The sequence below is a fragment of the Muntiacus reevesi genome, chromosome 18, assembly GCF_963930625.1.
Source record: "Muntiacus reevesi chromosome 18, mMunRee1.1, whole genome shotgun sequence".
NCBI classification, from domain to species: domain Eukaryota; kingdom Metazoa; phylum Chordata; class Mammalia; order Artiodactyla; family Cervidae; genus Muntiacus; species Muntiacus reevesi.
In genome coordinates this window covers 38,286,027-38,307,729 of record NC_089266.1, presented here as the reverse complement: position 1 = coordinate 38,307,729, position 21,703 = coordinate 38,286,027, and the positions used below count along the sequence as shown (strand labels likewise).

The window sequence follows — 21,703 nt, the reverse complement described above, 5'->3', positions numbered from 1 at the left end:
GGCTGGGGCAGCAGGTTTCAAAAACTCACTTTATTCCAATGTGAAATGAAGACGTGATGGTTTAAAAACAAGAAAAAGTTCTTGATCAGCCGTGGGGATGCCTCGCTTGCTAGCTCTCACCCACTCCCTTTGAAACAAGGTGTTCGGACAGACCATTCCCATAAGCAGCTCCCCACCAAGCCACCAGGCAGAGGCCCCAGTGCGGGGACAGCTCCCTCCAGTTCAGAAGGACGGCTGTCTCCCCCAGCCCGCCGAGAAGCAGCAGAGGCCAGCGGCAGAAGGGGAGTTGGGGCCCATGGGGGCCGCAGCCTTCAGCAGGGCCCTCCCTGCCACCCCCAGGGCTCCTCTCTGTCGAAGGTGCCAGTGTGGCCGAGGTCCAGGTAAGGAGCTAGGCTCCACCACCAAGTAATCACTCCTGTATTTGTAACTCTTCCCCCAGGATCCATGATTCAGCCCTAGTTCCCCTAGCCCCCCCACCCCCACCCCCACTGTGCGTTAGGCAGCTGAGGTTCAACAGGGAGAATACATTCAGACTAGACCCCAAGGTTAGCCCCAGCTGGGGTGCAGGGAGCGGGAGCCAGCACCTCCTGCTGTGGCCGAGGGCCGACAAGCCAGGGCTGGGCACAGGGGTGTCTGGGGAACTGCCCCTGCCCACCCCTTTCCCCACCCCCAGCACAGCCAGGCCAGGCCCCAACCACGATCAGTAAAGCTGCTGCGGCCCTCACCCCGCCATGAAGCTAAAGTGCTCCCCAGGCCTCCAGCCCTGCCGCAGAGCTCAGGCCGCCCCCTCAATCCCAGGACGCAGGAAAGCGCCCCTCTTTTTGGCTTCGGACCTGGACTTTGAGCCGCGTCGGCCCCAGGGGCAGTGGCAGAAGCAGCAGCCGTAATGTCACACGTACAAATGACCTGAGAAAGCCCATCCGCGCATCACGCACTGGGGACCGGCTCGGGGCTATGTACAAGTCAGGAAGGACGGGTCAGGGCACTCGCGGGCACAGACGTACTCGCACACACCTGCTCGAGGACGGGGACCCGCAGAGGCACCTGTCCCCCAGCCGGGAACTGATGCCCACACACTCCGCTCGCATGTCTTCCATGAAGCCTCTGCAGTGTGTATTCGTTGAACCAGTGCAAGAACATCTTGGGGTTCAGGCAGGCCCGGGTCCCAGGAGGATGCTGGGGGTGGGGATGGGGTTGGAAACGTGGAGGAAGAGGGACTTGACTCCTCTCCTGATGTGCAGGGCGTGCCACCTTCTCCTGGAGTCTGGATCACCGGGGGCAGTTGACTGACTGTCCGTCTGTCTCTCCCTTTCTACCCCTGCAAGCTCGGGGAGGAAGGGTCCTTGGCAGCTGGGGGCTGGGCGGCCGCATCCTCTGAGGCCCCAGCGGGCTCCGGCTCAGTGGCCATGGGCTCCTCGGCCTTATCCCTGTTCCTGCTGGCCTCCTGGAGCTGCTGCCGTCGCGCCACTTCAGCTTTCAGATTCTCCAAGTCTTTTTGGCTGAGTAAAAGGATGGGGCGGAGGGTGGGCATCAGGGTGGACCTGGGCCCTCCGTCACCTTTCTGGCTTTGCTTCAACTTAGGACAAGATTAGGCTCTGCACTTTCTGCAGTGAAAGTAAGAACTCTGCACACCTGCCAGCCTCCAGTGAAGGCCTGGCTCCCATCCAGCCTTCACACCCAGCCTAAACCCTGTGCACTCTGGCCGCTCCTATTGCCGATCACACCCAGAACACATATGCAATGTGGAGCAGGTCTGCTGTAAATGCCCTAAAGCTGACCGGACCAAACCCAGGCCCCATACAGGTGAGAGGGAGACGGGACAAGGGGCTTTCGAGGGCAGGGTTGTTACTGCTTGTGTAAGAGCTGCACAGGGACCCCTCCAGGGCTCAGCGCTGAGGCACGTCCCTACTGACAGAGCAGGAGCTCAGAGAAAGAATGAAGCTGCTCTTTGCATGTCTGCTGAGTAGCTTCAGTGGTGGCCAACTCTGCAACCCTATGGACTGTAGCCCCCCAGGTTCCTCTGTCCATGGGATTCTCCAGGTAAGAACACTAGAGTGGGTTTCCATGCCCTTCTCCAGGAGATCTTCCCAACCCAAGGACTGAACCAGCATTTCTTTAAAGTCTCCTGCATTGGCAGGTGGGTTCTTTACCATTAGCTCTTTACATACTGACATGAGATGATCGCCAAGATTGATTAAGTGCAGGAGAAAAATACCTATGTGCCAGGTTTGCTACAATTTTGTGCCTTAAGGGGGAAAAAAGATGACAGATCTGTGTTTGCATCATAATGCAGAGTATTTCTGGAAGGAGTCACTGAGGGCTATACTTCTCAGTATGAGCCACCTCAATCCTGTAGTTAATAACCAAGAAAGTAACGGCCAACGTCCGAGTGGGGCCTCACCTGAGAGGAATGAAGAGGATGCCGTTGATGACGTTCAGCTGCTCCAAGACGCTGGCCATGCTGGGGGCTGTGAACTGAGGGGCGCGGGGAGCATGAGCCACCGAGGCCGGGGAGTGGGGGAGCCCACCCAGCCCCACTCGGAGACCCACCTTGAGGGGCGGGATGTTGGCGCTGGAGCCGTTGCGGTAGATCTCGTTCATGGTGCGCTGCAGGGCCACGGCCTGCTGGGTCAGGCACTTGAGGTACTCGGAGCTCTCCTTGGTCTTCTCGTGGTCCTCGCCCAGCTGCGAGGCGCGGGCGGGAAGAGATGAGCGCCGCCCTCAGCCCCGCCCCCGCCCCCGCCGCAGCCGGCCCTGGCCCACCTGCGTCTTGTAGATGGTGTAGCCTTCCTTCTCGTGCTGCAGCGCGGAGCGGAACTCGGCTTTGCTCTCATAGACCCGGGCGACCAGGTGGTGGCTGCGGGGCGGCAGGGCGCAGGGTGGGGGCGAGGGAGGGACGTGAACGGGCCGGTGGGCACTGATGGGGGCGTGTGCGGACTGCTGAGATCCCACTCCGGGACCTCTCCAGGGGTAAGAGCCAAGTCCAGGGCTCAGAGAAGAGATGGAAGGTGAAAGCTCCTCAGGAGTCAGATGGAGGGCAGAGTGCTGGATCCCGCGCCCGCCCTCGATTCAAGTGCTTTCTGGGACCCTGTGGCCCGGGGTCTCCCTGCCCCCTGACCCAGCACAGCCTCACCTGAGGGCCACCTTGAGGGACTTGGCCCCGTGGTACTTGGTGCTGACGGCCAGCGCATTCTCCAGGAAGCGCAGCGATAGGTCATACTCCATCACTCCGTGCAGCACCAGCCCGATGTTGTTCTGGGGGCAGGTGGGAGGGCCCTGGTCAGCTCCCACTCCCCTGGGATGGAGGCTAGTCCCGCTGCCCCTCCCCAGCACTCACGTCCAGCAGCGCCATCTCAGGGTGGTCCTCCCCGAACACGAGCAGTGTGAGGTAGCGGGCGCGGTACAGCAGGCTCAGGGCGGTGGACAGCTGGCTACTGGCGAAGCAGTAGAGCGCCAGGTGCATCTGCCGGGGCAGAGAGGTCAGGTCAGGGCGGCCGCCGGCCCCGCCCCCCGCGCCGGCCCCGCCCCCGGCGGCGACTCACGTATTCCTGGATGGTGTTGGGGTGCTCGATGCCCATCACTCGCTCGCTCATTAGCACGGCCTTCTGCTGGTTACTGAGGGCCTGGGAGAGGTGGGGGGCTGTCATCCCCAGGTGGCACCGCCCCACACCCCGTCTGTCTGTCTGTCTCCCCCATGAGCCTCCTCGGCAGCTCAGGCCTCTTCATCTCTGCCTGCAATTTCTATTTTTACTTTGCACCAAGGAGGCAAAGAAGTGGTCAAAATCCAGCTGCTGTGACCAAGGAAGTCTACACCCCACCCCGAGGCTGCTTCACATTTTAAAACACTTGTCTTAGTCTACGCAAACATATGCATACAAATCTAAAGTTGTACTAAAAATAAAATATTCATACTAAGACAAGGAGGCATATACAGGTGAAAAAAAAAACAAGGAGTCCTATGGTTGGAGACGAATGGAGCACCTGCAGTCTGCCCGCACCGGAGGCAGCCTCAAACCCTGGGGCTAACAAGGCAGGTGAACACCAACAGGCCCCTGGACAGTACAGTCAACAGCACAGTCCCTGAGCAGCTTCCAGGGTGCTTAGAAGGTAATGAGTGAGAATGTGCCCCTTGCTTGTCCCTGTGAAGGGAAGGCAGGCCCTGGCATCACTCCCACTGTGTCCACGGGCACCGCAGCTCTCCACAGGACACAGTTGTTGGGGCAGGAGGAACTGGGGGGTGGGGGAAGGATGTACAGGCAGAGCAAGCAAATCCCAGGGTTTCCACCTGCTCCTCCTGGGGGGGCCCAGAGGTAAGCAGCATCTCTGGGATGACAGGGCTCCACTTCCACCTGCCTGGACCCCCGCATCCTGCTGGGCTAGGAGGATGAGAACACAACCCGGGGCCCAGCTGACCACCCCCCAGAAGGTGCACAAGCCCACCTCAGCGTAGTCGCCCATGATGTAGTGGAGGCGGGCAAGCAGGCGCAGGCAGGCACAGATTTCCACGTGCATGGCCCCGTACACGTTGTTAAACAGGTTCAGGGCCTCATTGATAAGCTCACAGCCCTCCTTTAGGAAGCCTGCAGGGCACCCGGGGGCGGAAGGTCAGGGCTGGCCTGGGTTTGGGCTGGGGGGGCCCTCTCCACCCCCCCCCGACCCCCACCCCCCCGCCGGCCGCACCTGGCACGCACCCTGCTGTACTTTGGCCTGCCCGCTCTGAAAGAAGTGGAAGGCGTCCGAGGCCTTGGGGTTGACGTGCTTGACCACGGGGAAGATGTTGAGCACGTCCTCCTCCGTGAAGGCAGGTTTGTGGCGGCTGTCAAAGCTGTATTCCTTCAGCAGGATCTGGGGGCCCCGCCCAACACCCACAGGGAGCCTCAGCCCAGGCTCACGTGGCCAGCACTGCCCCACCAGCTTCACCCAAGCCCCGGGGACCCTGCAGGACGCTCCAAACCCGGCCCACCTGGATGCCAGTTTTCAGGGAGATCTCCCGCAACAGCGTGATCTTCTGCAGCCCATAGGTCTCCACAGCCTGGTCCACTGTCTCACTGGGGAGGAGCGGAGGGTGGGCCCGAGCAGCCCAGCACCCGTCTGCCCACCTCCACCCGAGCCCCTAGGCCCTGGGCCCCCTCTCCCAATTCCCCAAGCAAGCAGCTCCCCCTTTCTCTTCTCCCATTCCTCTGCCGGAGACCTGCAGCGCCACACCCACTCATGTACCACTCGAGGCTGAAGTCAAAGTAGTTCTTGGCCTCCTGGCAGATGTTCTTCCAAAGCTCCTGGGGGGTCATGACGGCCCAGGCTGTGTTATCTGCTGCCCCTGGAGGCCGGTTTCGCCTCCTCCTGCTCCTCTTCTTGGAGATGAGCTCGTCGGCGGGCAGGTGGGCCACGGGGTTGGGGTAGGAGCTCAGGAAGCAGTTCAGGAAGTGGCTGATGGCGGCCGAGAGCCCCGAGAGCTCGACCCCCTGCAAGGGAGGTGGGGCCGCTGTCATCACCCGGGCTCCCCGGACGCCTCCCTGAGCCGGGCTGGGGTGAGCGGCAGTACCTGTAGGTACGTCTTGAAGATGTGCTTGGCAGAGCGGGTGATGAGCTCTCCGATGCCAATTTTCTGCATGGGTTCAAAGAAAAAGAGGGGTGTCTGAGCTGGGCTCCAGGCCTCCAGCCCAGTCCCCCGCCCCCCTCCGTCTCTCAGCCACCCCGGGCAGCACTCACGTAGATGTGGTCCAGCTGGTCGCGGGCCGGGCTCCGCATCACCAGGTCCAGCACCTTGCCCAGGTAGCGCATGTTGATGCCACGCTGGCGCATCACCTCGGCCAGCGTGGCCCCGTCCATGGGCAGCACCGCGTGGTCTGTGAAGTCCTTCACCTGCGGGCTGCAGCAGGTCAGGCCACCCCAGCCCAGGCCCTCCACCTCCTCCTGCCCCGGGTCTTCCCAGTGGGGGTTCCTGCTATTCTGGGGCCCTGAGAAAGGAAGGGACTAAGACTCCCTGCTCCCAGTCAGTGAGAGGAAAGGAAAGAAAGGATGCGAGCAGTAAGATGTGAGGTCTCATCCCCGGCCTTCTGTTCAGGCCACTGTCACCCCTGTGACTGCTGGGACCACCAGCGGGGAGCAGCAATGAGGGGGCAGCAAGGCTCCCCTGTGATGGCACGGGAAGGAGCAGGGCCACGAGCCTGGAGCAGCGGGCACGGCAGGCTCAGCTCAAAGATCGGGGGACAAGCACAACACCTGAGCTCAGGGCTGCCTCGGCGGGGAGCAAGCCCTCCGGACACACATAGGACTCCACGCCAAGCTCGTTGGGGGGTGGGGGCGGGGAAAGATGCTCCCACGCCCTGTCTGCCATCCCCTCACACGGGGACTCCGGAGGACCAGACCCCTGCTGTCAGCCCCCAAGGGAGGGCACCCAGGGCACAACTGATGCCTGCCTTGGCCCCTCTGTGTCACTGGCCCTATTCTGGGAACGAGAACTGTCTGCCTCGCAGTCAGGAGGTTTAGGTCACTCCTGCAAAGGCTCCATGAGCTCCCAGAGGCGAATGAGGCCCCAGAGCCTGTGACCCCTGCCACCCCCGCCGCCCCCGCCCCCGGTGCCCCCCTGTCCCACCCCACCCTCACCAAGCCAGGTATCTGGCAAGAGAGCAGGAAGGCAGCGGCGTCTTTCAGCAGCTGCTTCTGGTCCCGAACCTCCTCCTGGCAGGACTCGGGGAAGCGCACTCCTGCAGGCGGGGAGAGCAAGGAGGTGTGAGCCAGCAGAAGGGAGGCAGGCACCACACAGACAGACAGACAGACAGCAGCACTCAGGGAGGCAAGTAGGCCCCCAGCACCGGGGTCCCCGAGGACCACTCACCCGGCGAGAAGATGTCAGGGTTGAAGCGGACATCGAAGGCCGTGCTGCTGATGGAACCCACCGCCTTGCATGCATTGCGGATCACCTCCCGACTCCGAGGGTCTGCTGTGAAGACACAGCCTGTTAGGGGCTGCCCTGCCTCCCCCAAGGATGGGGGCTGGGTAGCAGCCTGAGCCTCCCCTGGCCTGGGGCTCCCCCAGCAGCCCCACCTGTCCCGTCGTCCGAGGCAATGGTCTCCGCCAGCTCCTTCACCTTGGCCAGGCCACTAGCAGTGCTGCCCTCCTCCTCGCCTCCCGCCTCGGGGGCTGGAGGGTCTTCAGGCTTGGACTCCGAGGATGGGGCGTCGCCGTTCTCCAGTGACGTGGGGCTCTCCATCTTGCTGGCCTTCTGCTGCATCAGCTGTAGGGCTGCCAGCTTCATGAAGAGCAGATACCTGGGGTACAGTGGGTGGGGTGGAGAAGAGGATGGGAGAGGAGCGTCTAGGAGCTTCCTGCTGGCTGTGGGGGGACCTGAGCCAGGCCTCAGCTCCTGCCCTGCTGGAGTTAAGGATGTTGGTGCCAGGGACACGGCCTGTCCTGTCCAAGGAGCAAGTGTCCACGCATGCGTTCCAGCCCAGCCATTCTACCAGGTTTTGGCAGGTCACAGCAAAAATAGGGATCTTTCTAGACAGGAAGACAGTTGGGTGTGTATGCAGGGGTGGGGGGCTGGCTCACCACGCAGGCCAGGGCTCCTGAGCGCACCAGGGACCCCACTGGCATTTTGAGAGGGAGAGTTATTCCTGGCATGGGACATTTGACGGGCTGACCCCTAAGCACTGACCGCCAACAGCAGGGACCCCACCTGTATTCTCCCACCCCAGGGCCATGGCACTGGGAGGTTCAAAAACACCTAAGCAGATGTCCACATGCTTCTCGAGGAAACAGCACCACTTCAGTAGAAACCAGTCTCTCTACTTTCTCATCTACATGAAGCTCTTGGGTGTCTGTGTGGGGGAGCTGGATGCCACAGTGATGGGCCCAGAGATCATTCCTCTTCACTTCTCAAAGCCTCCCCCGGCTGGGGTCAGACGCCACCACCACCCTCCCTGCCCGAGGCTGCAGCTGCCGACCCGTGCCCCACCTGTGCTCCACGAAGGCGTCCACCAGCTCCTGGCGCAGACAGCACAGCTTGTGGCGGTGTGCGCGGGGGAAGCCGGCACGGGTGCACTCCTCTGGCAGCGCCTCGCCCGGCACAGGCAGGAAGTTGAGGTCGGGGGGGAAGGTGCGCAGCAGGTCCAGGATGTAGTGGCGCCCATCGTTGCCGATGATGCCCTTGCACTCCACGGAGGAGCAGAGCTCCACCTCCTCGTCCCGGTCGTTGAGCACCCGGTGCCTCAGGATCTTGAGGGGCCGGCTCGTGCGCTCCAGCAGCTCCAGGTACCGCGGGTGTGACACCACTGTCTTGCCGAAGTCAATGGAGCCGTAGATGACACTCTGCTCCTGGTCCCGCTCCAGGATGCCGGGAATGATGGACTGGGCTGTGACCCGGTAGCCGCGGTAATCCACCACCACTGTGCCCAGCGTGTACAGCCCCTCCACGTCCACCGCGTTGTACGTGCGCACGCCGTTCAGGTCGTTGGTGGGCGCCACGTAGGCCGCCACGTCCCCGCCGAAGTCCTTGTAGTGGTCGCGAACATCGAAGCCCAGGCTGAAGAAGATGTTGTTCCAGATGAACATCTGCATCTTGGTCTCCTCGCTGGGGTTGATGGCCATCACGTTGCCGTCGATGACCGCCATGGCGCCCCGCGTGGCTGCCGCCGTGAAGTCACTGTGCACCTGGGGGTCGGAGGTCAGAGAGTGAGGGAGCCGCTGTGCGTTCATCTCGCCTGGCCAAGCTTACCCGGGGCTGGCGGAGGTAAGCAGGACGAACGAAGTTTTCTCACACTTGGAAAAGCACCAGAAACCCCAGTTCTGAAAAAATGTAACATTTATGCACTTCCCTAATGGCTCAGCTGGTAAAGAATCCGCCTGCAACGCAGGAGACCTGGGTTCGATCCCCAGGTTGGGAAGATCCCCTGAAGAAGGAAACAGTTACCCACTCCAGTATTCCGGCCTGGAGAATTCCATGGGCTGTACAGAGTTGGGCATGACTGAGCGACTTTCACTTTGATCAAATACTCGGAGAGACAGCAGAGCTCAGTGATTACAGGGGGCAGGAGGACTTGGGTGGGTCTGGGACCCACCAACTATGTGCCAGGTGATCTCTGCTGGATCACCTGTCACATCCGTCTTCATGTCTATAGATGACATAAAAGTATCGACCTTCAGGGGCCTTCCCTGGTGGTCCAGTGGTTAACAGTCCACGCTTCCACTCCAGGGGGCCCGGGTTCCATTCCCGGTCGGGGAACTCAGATCCCATATGCCTAGCAGTGCAGCCAAAAAAAAGCCATTGTCCTTTATAAGGTGTCCGGGAGATTACAAGCCTACACGGCACCTGGCCCAGCTTCTGGCAAAGTGAGCACCCAGGACATTTATATTTCTTTACCATTATTATCTCTAGTAAAATTATGGGAGACTTTAAAGCTTTTTTTTTCCCCCCGAAAGCACTGCTTTTTCCTCATCTCTGTCAGCAAAAGCACTGAGAACATCACAGGAAGACACGTGTGCCCAGGTCCCCAAATGGCTGTGTTGGGAGTAAAATGGGCGTGGGCATCACTCAGCCCATTCTGGAGGTGGCTCCCTGCCCCCACCCCCCACCCCCAGACTCTAAATCTCAGAGAGGCCAGAAAAAGGAGCTGGGGTTGTCTGCTGGGAGGCAGAAAGTGGCAGAATGACCTGGAAGGCCTCTGAAGGCCCTTATCCACAGAAGCCCTGATCCAGCTTCCCTCTTAACCACAGAAAACCAGTGGGGAGGTGGCAGGCGGGCCTGAGGGGCCACGGGTACCTTGAATATGGCTCTTTCTCGCAGCAGGCGCTCAGGCAGGTTTTTCCGAGGCAGCTCCCGTGTGGTCTGCAGCTCCTCGTTCCAGTCCCGGGTCTGCAGAGGGACCAGTCAGCTCAGCCTGAGCCCCCACCACCTGCAGGGGGCAGCCCCACAGGCACCGAGAACCCAGCCTGGCCCCACAGGGAAGGGAGAGAGGAGCCGGGGACGGCCGCAGGCACCTGTCCGGGAATGTGCTCCTCGTAGCCCAGCCGGGAAGTGTAGGCATCCTCCGCCCGCACGCAGTCCATGGCGTGCTCCGCCTGGGGCGCTGTCCAGCTGTACACCTGGAATGGGGTGGCGATCCTCTCGAAGGGGTGGCGCTGGACCCTGCAGCAAGCAGAGGGGAGATGGGGTGGCCCAGTGAGCCCAGAGCTCTGCCCTGGGCCCCTTCTTCGAGGCCTCACCGTCTCCCCACTAAGGCTCTGTCCCTGGAGAGTCCAGCAGGGGCGCACGGCCACTTGTCCCAGGACTGCTGCCTCGAGTGGGAGGCTCTGAAATGCTGGGGGCCCAGCTTCTTAGCGCAGAAGTGCTAGATTCCAGGCCGTCCAGGTCACCCACCCTGGGAGATGAGGGACCGACAGGCCGAGGCACTACCTTTTCTTCTGCAGGGCGGCAAAGTTTTTTTTGAAGGTTGGGCTGATCTGGTTGAGCAGCTCCACCAGGGAATGGCTGAGGAAGCGGGGGCTGGCAGGCTTGGGGTTGAAGTGGTACGCCGTGGACCTGCAGAGAGGATGATCACTGTGCCGGGTGCCCCCCAGGCGGCTGCCCATGGACTCCCCGTGGGCTTGCACAGGCACTCACTGGTTCAGGTAAAATCCCCGGGTGGAGGCCGTGATGCTGACTTGCCGGTCCTCAGCTGTGATCACGAACAGGTACATGAGGTCCCCGTGCATCCTGCGGTTCCCGGGGGGCGGGTTCCAGCCGCTCATGGTGAGCACCTTCAGGCACTGCAGGGGCTGCAGCAACGGCTGAGCGTGAGCAGGCCGTGCTTCCTGGTGGCTGGTCCCCTGCCCCCATCCCCAGAGACCCGCTCCCACCTTCCAGTCCCGGTTCTGGGGCTGCAGAGGACACAATGGCCGCTCCCGGCTCCCAGGGAGGATGTATTCGGGCGGTGTGCAGTCAATGGGGTCCATCTCCAAGCCCTTCTTCCGCTTCCCGCTGTCTGAGGGACCCGAGGCTGGTGGTCAGCACACAGCGGCCCAGGGGGGCCAACACCCTCCCCAGCTCAAGCGGCCCGGGCCTGGGTGCCTCCGGCCCCGCTTCCCTCCGGTGAGAAGGCTGAGGCCCCCAGCCCCCTTCACCCGCCCTAATTCAACTTGCTCCCAGCCCCTCTGCCCAACCGCCATCCCCAACACCTCCCGCACCTCCCAGGTCGCCATCGGTAAAGACGCTCAGGAAGGACAAGGAGTTGCAGTCAACCCCATTGAAGGCATCGGAGGGGTCTAGGCTCTTGAGCAGGTCTCGAACGTGGCGCACGTGGATGCGGGCTTCTCGCACTGTGTAAGGCTCTGTTGGGAGGTGGAGGGGCAGGGCGTTACCAGGGCAACAGCCTCCCCAGCGGAGAGCAGTTGGCCTGAGCACAAGCAGGGGTAGCATTGATTTTCAATTTTAGGCTTTCACTTGCAGATTCCCTTTTGAACACCTAGGCTGGAAATCTGCTTTCCACACACATATCTGCCTATCAGCAGGGATCTTTGTTTGCAAAGAACCTTCTGCCAAAGGACACAAGAAGTACCTCTGGAAGTGCACACAGGCCACAGCGGCCCACAGAAGCCCCAGTTCTCTGTCCACGAGTGTCACCGTGGCTAGGTTGTCCCCACAGGCTCAGTCCAGTTCTCCCGGGGCAGCCCTCCCCCAGGACAGCCAGAGGATTTACAGGACTCAACCTTGCTCCCCAACTCACGTTTCAGGAAATCATAATGAAGGCTCTTCAGAGACAAGTGGGAGGAGCCGTAATTGGATAAGTCTGGGCACAGCCGAGTTACTTTTCCCCCACATTAGAACTTTGGGTGACATGCCTGGAACCTCTGTGCCACTCTCCCCAGGTAACCCAAGTTTACAGGATCTTTTCTTTTTTATTTTAACAAATAGACCAGCCTCATCATGCCAGCTGATCGCTCCACACGGGGCCTGACTTTCCTACTCACGAACCATGAAATTTCAGTTTCCTTAAGAGACTGAACTTTTATCGCTATAAAATTTGTATGGGCGGATTTCAAGCACTTGCTTGCTACTGTTTTTTTGTTTTTTTTTAAAATCATGACTCTGATATTTAACCCCTGAAGCTGGAGGGTGTGCCGGAGAGGACCAGAGAAGCAGACCTCTGCTCCTGTCCTGTCGCCACAAGTCCAACACTGCCCCAAGCCTCTACATGCTCATCCATGACACAGAGATACCAAGCTGCCAGCGGGAGGGGCGGGATGGGGAGAGTGCCACCTGGCCCCGCCTCCTCGTGTCCCATCCCCTCCTTGGGGAGCTGGTCGACTTCCAGACAAACCTTCCACCACGCGTAGCACCGAGCCCTCCTGCAGCCCCTCCACACTGCGCAGCTCTGAGAAGTGGTCCAGCATGTTGCCGTCCAGGTGCAATGAGAAGCAGGTGCGGTGACACGTGTCTTCACGGTCCATGAGCACCTGGTGGATCTCCTGCACCATCTCCTGGGGGGATACCTGCCAGGGAGAAGGCCCCCACCACCCTGGTGAAAACATACCGGTTTTCCCAGCCCAAAGTACCTGGGTCCCTAAAATCAATGCTTCAAATACCATTTTCCCCTTTGTGGCTTTTATTTTAAAGTCCAGGCCCTGCCCCTAAGTACTGTGCCCACCTGCACGCGTGTGTGTGCATGTGTGCAGGGTGTACATACATGTGCAGGACAGAGCCTGGACTCATTACCCACAGGCTTCAACTATTCCTGCAGACTCTGAACAGAGCAGAGGTGTAAGAACAAGGAAAGGAAAACAGCCATCTTGCCTCCTCCCTATGACTTCCCCTTTCAGGAAGGTATGGCCTGGGGCTCAAGCCTGTGGGTCTAGAAGATGCAAGAGGCCTCATCTGGTTTCCCAATGAGTCAGTTTGCAAGACTTCTGGGGAGGCTCTGCTCTTGGAGACGCCCAATACCTCTCTCCTCCCAAAGTAAAAGTGTTCGTTGCTCAGCTGTGTCTGACTCTTTGCAACCGCATGGACTGTAGCCCTCCAGGATCCTCTGTCCATGGAATTCTCCAGGCATAAATACTGGAGTGGACAACCATTCCCTTCTCCAGGGGGTCAAACCAGGGTCTCTTGCATTGCAGGCAGATTTAACCCTGAACCACCAGGGAAACCCCTCTTCTCTCAAGCAGACAGTCAAACTCCAGCCAGAGAGTTGACGTACCCAAGGCTGGGGAGCCCTGGGACCCCAGCACTACCCAGCCACTGTATCCCTCCCTAGACAGGGCTGGCAGTTCCAGCTGGGATCTGGCCCCTAGCAATGGGGTGACAGTTTCAACCTGGACTCCCATGTCTACCACGTGAGTGACCTTGGAAGGCAGAGGACACTCAGTTTCCTGCCTGTGACCCCATCCTCATCCCCCCTCACAGACCCCGGCCCCCAGCACCCCTCCGCTATCTTACCTGGAGGGAGAAGGGCTCGATTCCAGGAGCCAGGATCTTCACTGAAAAGCCTGTGTCCTGAATGACGATGACTTCCTGTCCGGTGGTCTCCTCTCCTGGCTCGTTCTCATCGAGCCCATTTTCCCGGGGCGGCTCTGCAGCCCCTTCTTCCTTCCTCAGGCTCTCTGGGCAGTCCCCATTCAACAGCATGACTGAAGGCAGCTCTGCAGGGACGAGGGGGCTGAGTCAGACGGGCCTTGCTGGTGAGGTCGGCGTCCAGCCAGAGTGGGCAGCGCCCTACAGAATGGTGCCAGCCCTGCGCTAGGCCCACCATACCCCAGGCACACCACTCCTCCCAGAAAGCCCTCTCTGGGCACCTGCAGGCTCCTGCCTGCGCCCTCCACAGCCCGGGCTCTCGCTTCCCATCTCTCCTCAGGACCCCCGTCTGGCATCCATGTGATTAGGCCCCCCAGTCGACTCTCCCAGAGTTACCAATGCAAGTGGCTTCAACAACCCTCCCCACATTCACTCCCCCCTCTTCCCTGATGGACACTCTGGTCCCTTCCTGTCCAGCTCGACTTCTCCCGCAGTCCCGCTGTGGGTGTCCCGGGCCCCAGCTACTCCTCATCTCCATCTCACCCTTATCTGTGGTTCCAAATGCCCTTCCACCTCACGGCTCATGTGACCCATCCAGGCTTCCATCCAGGTTTTCAATGTGTGGCCATCCCCAAGGCCTCGCCAGACTCATCTCATCAGCGTGGAACTTACCATCTTCCACAAACCAGCCCCTGCTCTGCAAATGCCCCCCACCACGCCCCAACCTAATCGCAGGGACTTCCCCGGTCGTGCAGTGGATAAGAATCCGCCTGCCAATGCAGGCAACACGGGTTCGATCCCTGGTCTGGGAAGATTCCACACGCTGCGGAACAGCTAAGCCCGTGTTCCACAACACTGAGCCCGTGAGCTGCAACTACTGAAGTTTGTGCGTCTAGAGCCTGTGCTCCACTAACAAGAGAAGCTAACACAGTGAGAAGCCCGTGCAACACAATGAAGAGTAGCTCCCGCCCGTAAGATAAAGCCTGCTACATATTATGCCAGATAAAGTCGGCGAGGAACAATGAAGACCCAATGCAATAAAAAAAATTTTTTTTAAACCCTTAACACTGAAAGTCAACTGTACTTAAAAAACAAAAACAAAAACACCTCGTATATGTACTAGTCCTAACTATGTGTGTATATGCACATTTACATCTTGGCCAGTGGAAAGACTAAAAGACCCAGGATTCAGTGGCTTTCCTTGAGCAGGATTAAGTGATTTAACCTTTTCCTTATAAGTCTGTACTTTCCTTACTGTATGACACAACTGCTTAACTAGTGTTTATTTTAGGGTATGATTTAGGGAAAAAAACATATGAGGAGCTTTTTGAGAAAACTAGGACCCTGAGACTGTAGGGAGCAAATTCTCCAAGCAACTTTGTGAACTGTTCATATTTTATATTCGAAATCAACAAGTAATCTTCATTTTCATGGTATGACCATATCCTTAGATGAGTAGCTTAAATGTGATCCAAAGACAACACTTGTGCTTCCACGAATGAAATTCTGGTCACTAGAGATAATCGCTTTTTGAAATAAAGTGCTTTTTAAGTTGATGTTAAATGTGACCATAGTAAAAACGTAAAATGTTTCAATTAATGGTAATCCTGCATAATTAATGGTTAATATGAGTAAATGAAAACCCACAGAATCAAATAAACACAGCCAGTTTGCTGCTTTCAAAAACAATAAAAAGGTACCACTTAGAATGTTCTAACACTCTCCACTGTTTACAGGATCCAAACGTCTTGGGTCTAAAGTCCCTCTCAGCTCCTGCGTTCTCTCCATCAAGGTACAGCTACCCCAAACCACTCAGGAATCTCAGAACAGGCCACACATCTTGCCTCCTACCTGTGCTTTGGTATGCTGCCCCATACAGACCACTCCGTCTGGCAGGCTCCTACTCATCCGTCAAGGCCCAGGTGAAATAAACCTCCTTCCTGGAAGTCGGACCAATGACTCCTGACAACAGTGTCCCACTGCACTTGGGGTGGCTGTTCACACTAGCAGCTCTGTCTCCCTCCTCCTTTCCTGCCCTCTCAACAGAAAGGCACTGAACTAATGAATTAATTACTGTAAAAGCCTAACATCTGTGACTAGCAATGGACTCACATGTGGGGAGAGGAGGAGCAGGTGACCACACCTTCCATTTCTCCCCCAGGAACTAGGGGGAACAGAGGAGACCCCCCCACCCGGACCCTGGGGAGCAGAGAAGGAACTCACAGAAGCCCTCCAGCACAACAGAGGCCTGCCTGGGTGCCCCGTCAGCCCGCGGGGCCTTCCCTCCCGGGTCCACCTTGCAGCCACTCTGGCCCCGCGCTTATCTCTGAGCTCCAGATAGACCTGTTCGCCTGGGTCTGCTCCGGACCCCAGCGATCCCCTCTGGACTCCACCTCCTCATCCCTACCCTGCCATGAGGAGCAGGAATGGGTCACATCTCCACAGAGCTGTGTGGGCTCTACCCAGACCCACCAGCGCCTCGGGAAAGGGTAGAAAGTCCAGATAAGCCTGGCACACAAGGGCACGCAAGGCGGGGGTGGGGGGGTGCTGACATGGAGAAAAGCCACTCCCTCTTACCGCGTCCCCTCAACTTAGTGATAAACAGAGCCGCCAGGCACTCAGATACAGTCCCATCCTCCTCCCCCAAAGAACCACAAGAACCTCTCCTTTGAGAGAACCCACAGCCCCAGGCACGGTGACCCCCAGCCCCCGGAAAGTGAGCAGCCAGCTCGGAAGGGAGAACCTGGCCACCTCTGTGACAATGCAGACAGAACAGGGGGGTGGGAGATGGGTGGCGGTTGGTCAGTTTTCAAAATGCAGCAAGAGACCTGACAGGCTTGAGGTGGCCTTCCCCGCACTGAGTCCCTGAGAAAGGCTGTGCTGGCTGACAGCCTTCAGGATGAGGGGGCCCCCGGCCAGCATGGCACAGCCGCTTCGAGGTCTGAGACCCCAAAAGTGGGAAGGCAGAGACCTGGGCCCAGACAGGTCATAGCTCCCGCTCCCCTTCCCTGGCCCAGGGACCCTGCCCAGGAGGCAGGCGCCATACACCAGGTTGCCCCCCAGGGGGCACGCAACGCCCTACCAGATTTCAAAGGCATGTGGCTGGTTTCCAGGGGCCTCCACTCCGCTAAGGACAGCCCGTCCTGCCCTTCCTCTTTCCTCCAAAGGACCCTGAGGGTCTCCCTACAGCCGGATCAAGACCCAGTGACCTCCCCACAAGAGGCTGGCTCACTGCCCCCACAAGCCCACCTGGTGTGGTCGGCCGCCGCCCCCTCCTGGGTTCTGGACTCACGGGACCTCCATGGCAGCAAGGCCCCCCGCTCTGCGGCTCAGGCCCAGCACTGCCCGTGTCCCTCGTTCCGGGCTGTGCCTCCAGCCTGGCCCCCATGCAGCTGGTCGGCCCTGGGCTGGAGCTCTGGTTGGCTTCGGGTTTCAGCGGGGCCAGGCCTGCCGGGGCGGCCCTGGGAAGGGCACACTCCCCCTGCCTTGCATCCTGCTCAAGGTCGGCCAGAAGGACGGCTGTGGGCCAAGAGGCCCTGGAGGCTCCAGGACCCCGGGTAAAGCCGCCACCAGGGCTCAGGCCTGCTTCCCTGGATCCCCCCCAAAGGGGGTCACTGCTGGTGAAGCAGTTCATGGGGTGGGAGAACCCAGCGTCTGGGCTACCTGGGACCCTCCAGATCGAGGGCCCCGGTGACTGGGTGGCAGGAGTAGGGTCCAGCAAGGGGGTCCTCTCCTCTGCCCCAACCCCAGTGGGGGTGGGCAGGACTGCTTCTGCCAGCTGCCGGCAACAGCTGGCGCAGACCCGGGCCCAGGCCATGAGGTGGCCGCCCCCTGTCCACTGGCAGCCGCTGAGTGCCCTGCCTGCCTCCTCCCGGGTCAAGTGGCCAGCGGGGGCCTCTGGCTCACGCTGCCCCCTGGCTCACGCTGCCCCCTGCAGGTGACCTGGCAGCTCTCCCCTTCCTGAGAGACACCCGTTCTGGGGGGAGGGCGGAGGGGCCCCCAGACTCCCAGAGGACAACTGCACCGGGGCCCGGCCTCCAGCTCCACCAAGGAGCTGGCAGGCTCCGAATTCCCTTCCCAGCAGCCCCTGCGCCGCCGGGAGAAAACCAAGTCTCTTGCCTGGGGAAAACAGAGCTGGCAGCAAGAGACCCAAGGCCGTGCGGCGGTGGAGAAGGAACATGCCCAGCCTCGCCAGGGCGCCTTCCCAGGGCCTCTGACTTGTTGCCAGGGCCCAGGCAGGGCTGCTCCGGCATCCATACTAACCAGGGTGGGGGCGGGGAGCCAGGCCTCTTCGGGCCCCTTCCCTCCCCTCCAGTCCTGTCCAGACAGCCCTGAAGGGCTGGCACGCAGCAGGCCCCCAGATCGCTGCAGCCCCCACCAAGGGTTTCTGGCTCGCACACCCTGAGCGGAAGGTACAGAGCGCCAGGCAGGGCCCCTCTGCTCCCACTACCCTCCTCAAACACGTCCTAACCCTCTGGAGAGGAGGGCGGGGCGGGGCAGCCTGGCAATGACCCCTGAGGAGCTGCTTCCACCACCCCCATCCTGGTTACCAGAGCCAAGGCTCACTCTAGGCCCGGTTCACGGCAGGTCCCTCCATCAGCTCGACCAGCCCATCTCACCTGAGGATAAACTGAGACTCCAGAATGTTGAGTGAGAGCAGGCTGCCCAAGGTTGCAGAGGCAACAGGCAGCCAGGCCAGGTCAAGAAAAGACCAGGTCTGTCAGCTGTCCAAGCCCAGGCCTGAGCGCCACCCCCTGGGCTGTAGCACCCAGCAGGTTAACAGGACCCCCTTCCTCCATCCATAGCCAAGCCTCCACACCCATGTCCTCTTAGCCCAGGGGGACACCCCTGAGGATGTGGGCTGTATGGAAGGAGAAGGGTGATCCTCTGCAGAAGGGGAAGGGGTTGCATGGCATACCCCCCACCCCAAGTCTTCACTGGCCAGATCAGAATGAAGACATAAAGCACAGCCCTGCACTGGCCTGGAAGAAAACAGATCCAATGGGCAGCAGAGAGGAGTTAGAAAAGAAATGTAAGCCATCCCAAGTGGCCCCTGTGTGCATTCTCCAGCCTGGCATGGCCTCACTCGGTAGACTGTGCCAGGGCCAGGCCCCGCCCCAGTCAAAACCTCCGCAGGTGAGGCTCTGGGCAGGAAGTAAGGCCTCATAAGGGATCATTCCATCCCAGGAACCTGGGGCTTCAAGAGAAAGGGGTGGGGGCAGGCAGCCTAAGGAGGGCCCCAAGGAAGTAGGCATCTGCTTGCCTCCTTCCCATCCCCACCCAGGTCAGAATCAGGTCTGCAGGGCCTGGGAAGGATCTAGTGTTCCCTGAGCTACTCTGCTCAGGCCCACCCAAAAGAAGAGGTCTGGGGGGGTACCATCCAGTAGCTCCTGTAAGCCCCCAAGCTCCTCTCCAGTCTGCCAGCCCCCTGCCTCTCCACTCCCGGCCTTGACTCCAAGCAATCCTCCCCTAGGAAGAAGGAACTTGACACACCACCGTGAACTTGAAAAACCTGCCTGTTCTCTTAACCCCTAAAAGCAGCTTTATTCCCAAGAAGGCAACTGACCCTTGGTCCCCCCTGCTCCCTCCACAAAAGGCCTTGATCACTTCCTCAAGGAGACTAAAGAGTCTTCCAGAGCTGGGTTCTGAGGTCAGAAACCTGGATGAGGGTCTGTTGGGAAGAGTCTCCATAAAAGCCCCATCCTCCTTTGAATAAATTCAGGCTGGCTGGAATTCAAGTTCTGGCTCTATACAAGCTTCCCAGAGGGTTCGAGAGCCCATGTTCCACCTGCTAGTAGGCTTCCAGTTTCCCCCAAATGAACAGCTAGCTGGATGTGCCCCTGACCCAGGTTGCCCCAAAGAGTCCCTCAGAGAAATTCTCCAACTCTCCTCTCTCCTGAACCCTGAGTTTTCAGCATCCCAGCCCAGCCCACATGCCTCTCCCAGCCTCCTCTGGGACAGGCTAAGGCAGCCTTGGCAATCTGGCCAGGAGAGGGAAATCCAAATGCTAAATGGTTGTGTGACCTTGGGCAAGTCGCTTCATCTCTTCGGGTCTCTCTGCTGGAGAGGAAATCAGCTTGAACTTATCTAGCCTGCTCCACTGATTCAGACAGAGCCTCACTGGGGTGAAGCCTGGCAGGTTGGAGTCATCAGCATTTGTCACTGTGCCCAAACCTTGGCCTTCTTCAGGCAATCAGCAAGGCTGCCACAGTACCTATGCCCCACCACCAACGAACCTGGCTGTGGCCCGTTACAGGGCCAGAGAGCCCATCTAGCCCTGCTCTGATCCTGACTCACTGAAGCTGGGGAGGGAGTTGAAGATGACAAGTGTCTTTTGAGGAGAGTTGTGGGAGCGGAAGGCAGGGTTAGTTCCGTACTCCCACGGCCACCCAGGGCAGAGAGGAACATATCCCAGCCCTGAGGCTCTGAGAAAGATTTGAAGAAGACAGCCCAGGGGCTGGGAAGGGGCTCCCGGACCTCAGGGCTGCAGTCAAAGATGTGATGGAAGGAACAGTGGAAGCCCGGGAGAGAGGCAGTCTCCACCAGAAAAAACTGCGGCCACTCCCAAAGTCAATGCCACACAGTCCCCACAGGGAAGAGCTGGGAGATCAACTCCATGCTGACGACCTTTGCCTTAAAAACAGCAACTCTGGGCTGACCCACTTTTCGCAATAAGGCGGGTTAATGATCAAGTTCTGGCACAAACACTACCTCCTGCCAAGGAGTTTGGCTTTGCCCCCATACATAGGTAGACATCCCCCGCTCCAAGTCTGCCCACCAGGCTGACATCTAACAGGGCGGAGATCAGAGTCTGCATAACAGGGGTTAAAGCCTTGCCTCTGGGAATGAACCACAGAAAGCCCCTCTCAAAACACACATCCTCAACTTGCGGTCTTCCCACAGACCAAGCCTGAAAAGTCCCAAGCTATGCCGAACTCGCAAGGCTGCAGCCGGGTGCACGGGGAACGCTAGGGATCCTGACGGCAAGGGGGTGCTAGACGGAGCAAGTGTCAAGTGACCCCAGTCGGGGGAGTTCCCCAAGCCCGGGCGCGTAGGGGGTGGGGCCGTCGAGTCCACCGATCTGCGGAGCCGGCGCACCCCGAAACCGCGTGTGCGCGCACGTGTCCCCGCGATCTGGCACGCGTGTGTTCGCCGCCGCTGCCCTCCCCGGGATCCCACGTGTGTGAAGTCCGGGCCGCAGCCGGGGGCGACAGTGAAGGTGACCTTCAGGGCGGGGGCGCCCGGTGGAGGGCTCGGCGAGATGCGCCCGGTCAGGTGCGGAGAAAAGGCGGCGGTCCCCGCGCCACCCCAAACCCACCCGCGCACTCGGCCCAGTTCAGCCTCCCGCCCGGCTGCCCCTTGGCCCCGGCCCCACTCACCCGCCGCTCCTGGCCGCCCCTTGCCACCGGCCTGCGAGCTGGGCTCCCGAGCGCTGTCCGCCGGGGCTGCCGCCGGCAACTCGTCCGTTTTGATGACCATGGCGGCGGGAGCCGGCGTTCGCCTCGGCTATCCGCGCCGCCCGCCGCGCCACTAACCCAAGTGCCCTGCGCGCTGCTGCCGCTGCGGGAAGGACGGAGTCACCGGCCCACGTGGTGCGCGCTGTAGCCTTTGACCCCACCGCCGCTTCTCTGCCCCGCCCTCGCGCCCGGCCCGGCCCACGAAGGCCCGCGAGGGACAAAATATGCCACGCCTCGTTCTCTGTGTACCAACGCCGTGACTTTCTGGAACGCCTTAAAGGGAACGCGCCCTGGCTTTGGCGAGAAATAGGCTTCGGGAGCCCTCGAGGGGCGGGGCTACGGAGAGGCGTCCTTGCGGTTCACCGCCCGTCGGGCGGGCGCCTTGACCTTGGGTGGAGACTAGTCTAGGACTGCTATTGCATACTGTCTCCTCCCCCAATGGTTTCCTGTTGCAAGTCTGCCAAATGACCACGCGGTCTGTAATCTGCAGTGGTAACCTGACCCTCAGCGACCCCTCACCGAGCCTCCCGTTGTCCCTTGAAGGGGTGGGATTGGGGTACCCAAGGTTTCTGGAGGAGGGCGTGGAAGGTAGCCTAAGGCATGGTGACAAAAGGCAAGGTGTTCGGTGGCTGACTGAAGTGTCAGGGCCCACGAAACTTTGTGCTGAGCCACAACGGCTTAGGAGCCTGGACGCCCCCGCCCCCCGCCTCCACCAGATGAGTCCTCACATCTGGGCTGGTACTCATCCCCAGTTTTGAGTGGA

The 21,703-nt window shown here is 59.9% G+C and overlaps 1 protein-coding gene across 5 annotated transcripts; it reads right to left on the bottom strand.

Annotated features, from left to right (window-relative positions):
• Positions 1-10: 10 nt before the first annotated feature.
• Positions 11-21,080, bottom strand: CLUH (clustered mitochondria homolog). Of its 5 annotated transcripts, none has more exons than XM_065909592.1 (26): positions 20,863-21,080; positions 13,409-13,611; positions 12,297-12,468; positions 11,164-11,307; positions 10,837-10,961; positions 10,601-10,755; positions 10,394-10,519; positions 9,979-10,126; positions 9,761-9,853; positions 7,958-8,652; positions 7,048-7,271; positions 6,839-6,943; positions 6,607-6,707; positions 5,710-5,862; positions 5,543-5,605; positions 5,218-5,462; positions 4,964-5,048; positions 4,692-4,845; positions 4,441-4,580; positions 3,543-3,623; positions 3,338-3,463; positions 3,134-3,255; positions 2,764-2,857; positions 2,551-2,685; positions 2,402-2,475; positions 11-1,499 (listed from the first exon to the last, which is right to left on the bottom strand). In XM_065909592.1, exons 1-26 carry the CDS (start codon positions 20,960-20,962, stop codon positions 1,313-1,315), a joined length of 4,050 nt encoding a protein of 1,349 aa, XP_065765664.1. In that variant the 5' UTR covers positions 20,963-21,080; the 3' UTR covers positions 11-1,312. The 5 variants fall into 5 exon arrangements, with proteins under 5 accessions (XP_065765664.1, XP_065765665.1, XP_065765663.1 ...); XM_065909593.1 differs by having other exon boundaries at positions 6,839-6,940; XM_065909591.1 differs by lacking the exon at positions 20,863-21,080 and adding an exon at positions 16,733-17,443 and having other exon boundaries at positions 6,839-6,940.
• Positions 21,081-21,703: the final 623 nt, after the last annotated feature.

What these genes read in the sequence shown, in the direction of transcription:
- CLUH (XM_065909590.1), bottom strand. Translation starts at nt 17,300, where the DNA reads ATGGCCTGGGCCCGGGTCTGCGCCAGCTGTTGCCGGCAGCTGGCAGAA. An exon ending in TACCGATGGCGACCTGGGAG is followed by an intron (nt 10,962 to 11,163) that starts GTGCGGGAGGTG and finishes CGGGTCCCTCAG; the next exon opens with ACAGCGGGAAGCGGAAGAAG. An exon ending in CCAACATCCCGCCCCTCAAG is followed by an intron (nt 2,476 to 2,550) that starts GTGGGTCTCCGA and finishes CGCGCCCCTCAG; the next exon opens with TTCACAGCCCCCAGCATGGC.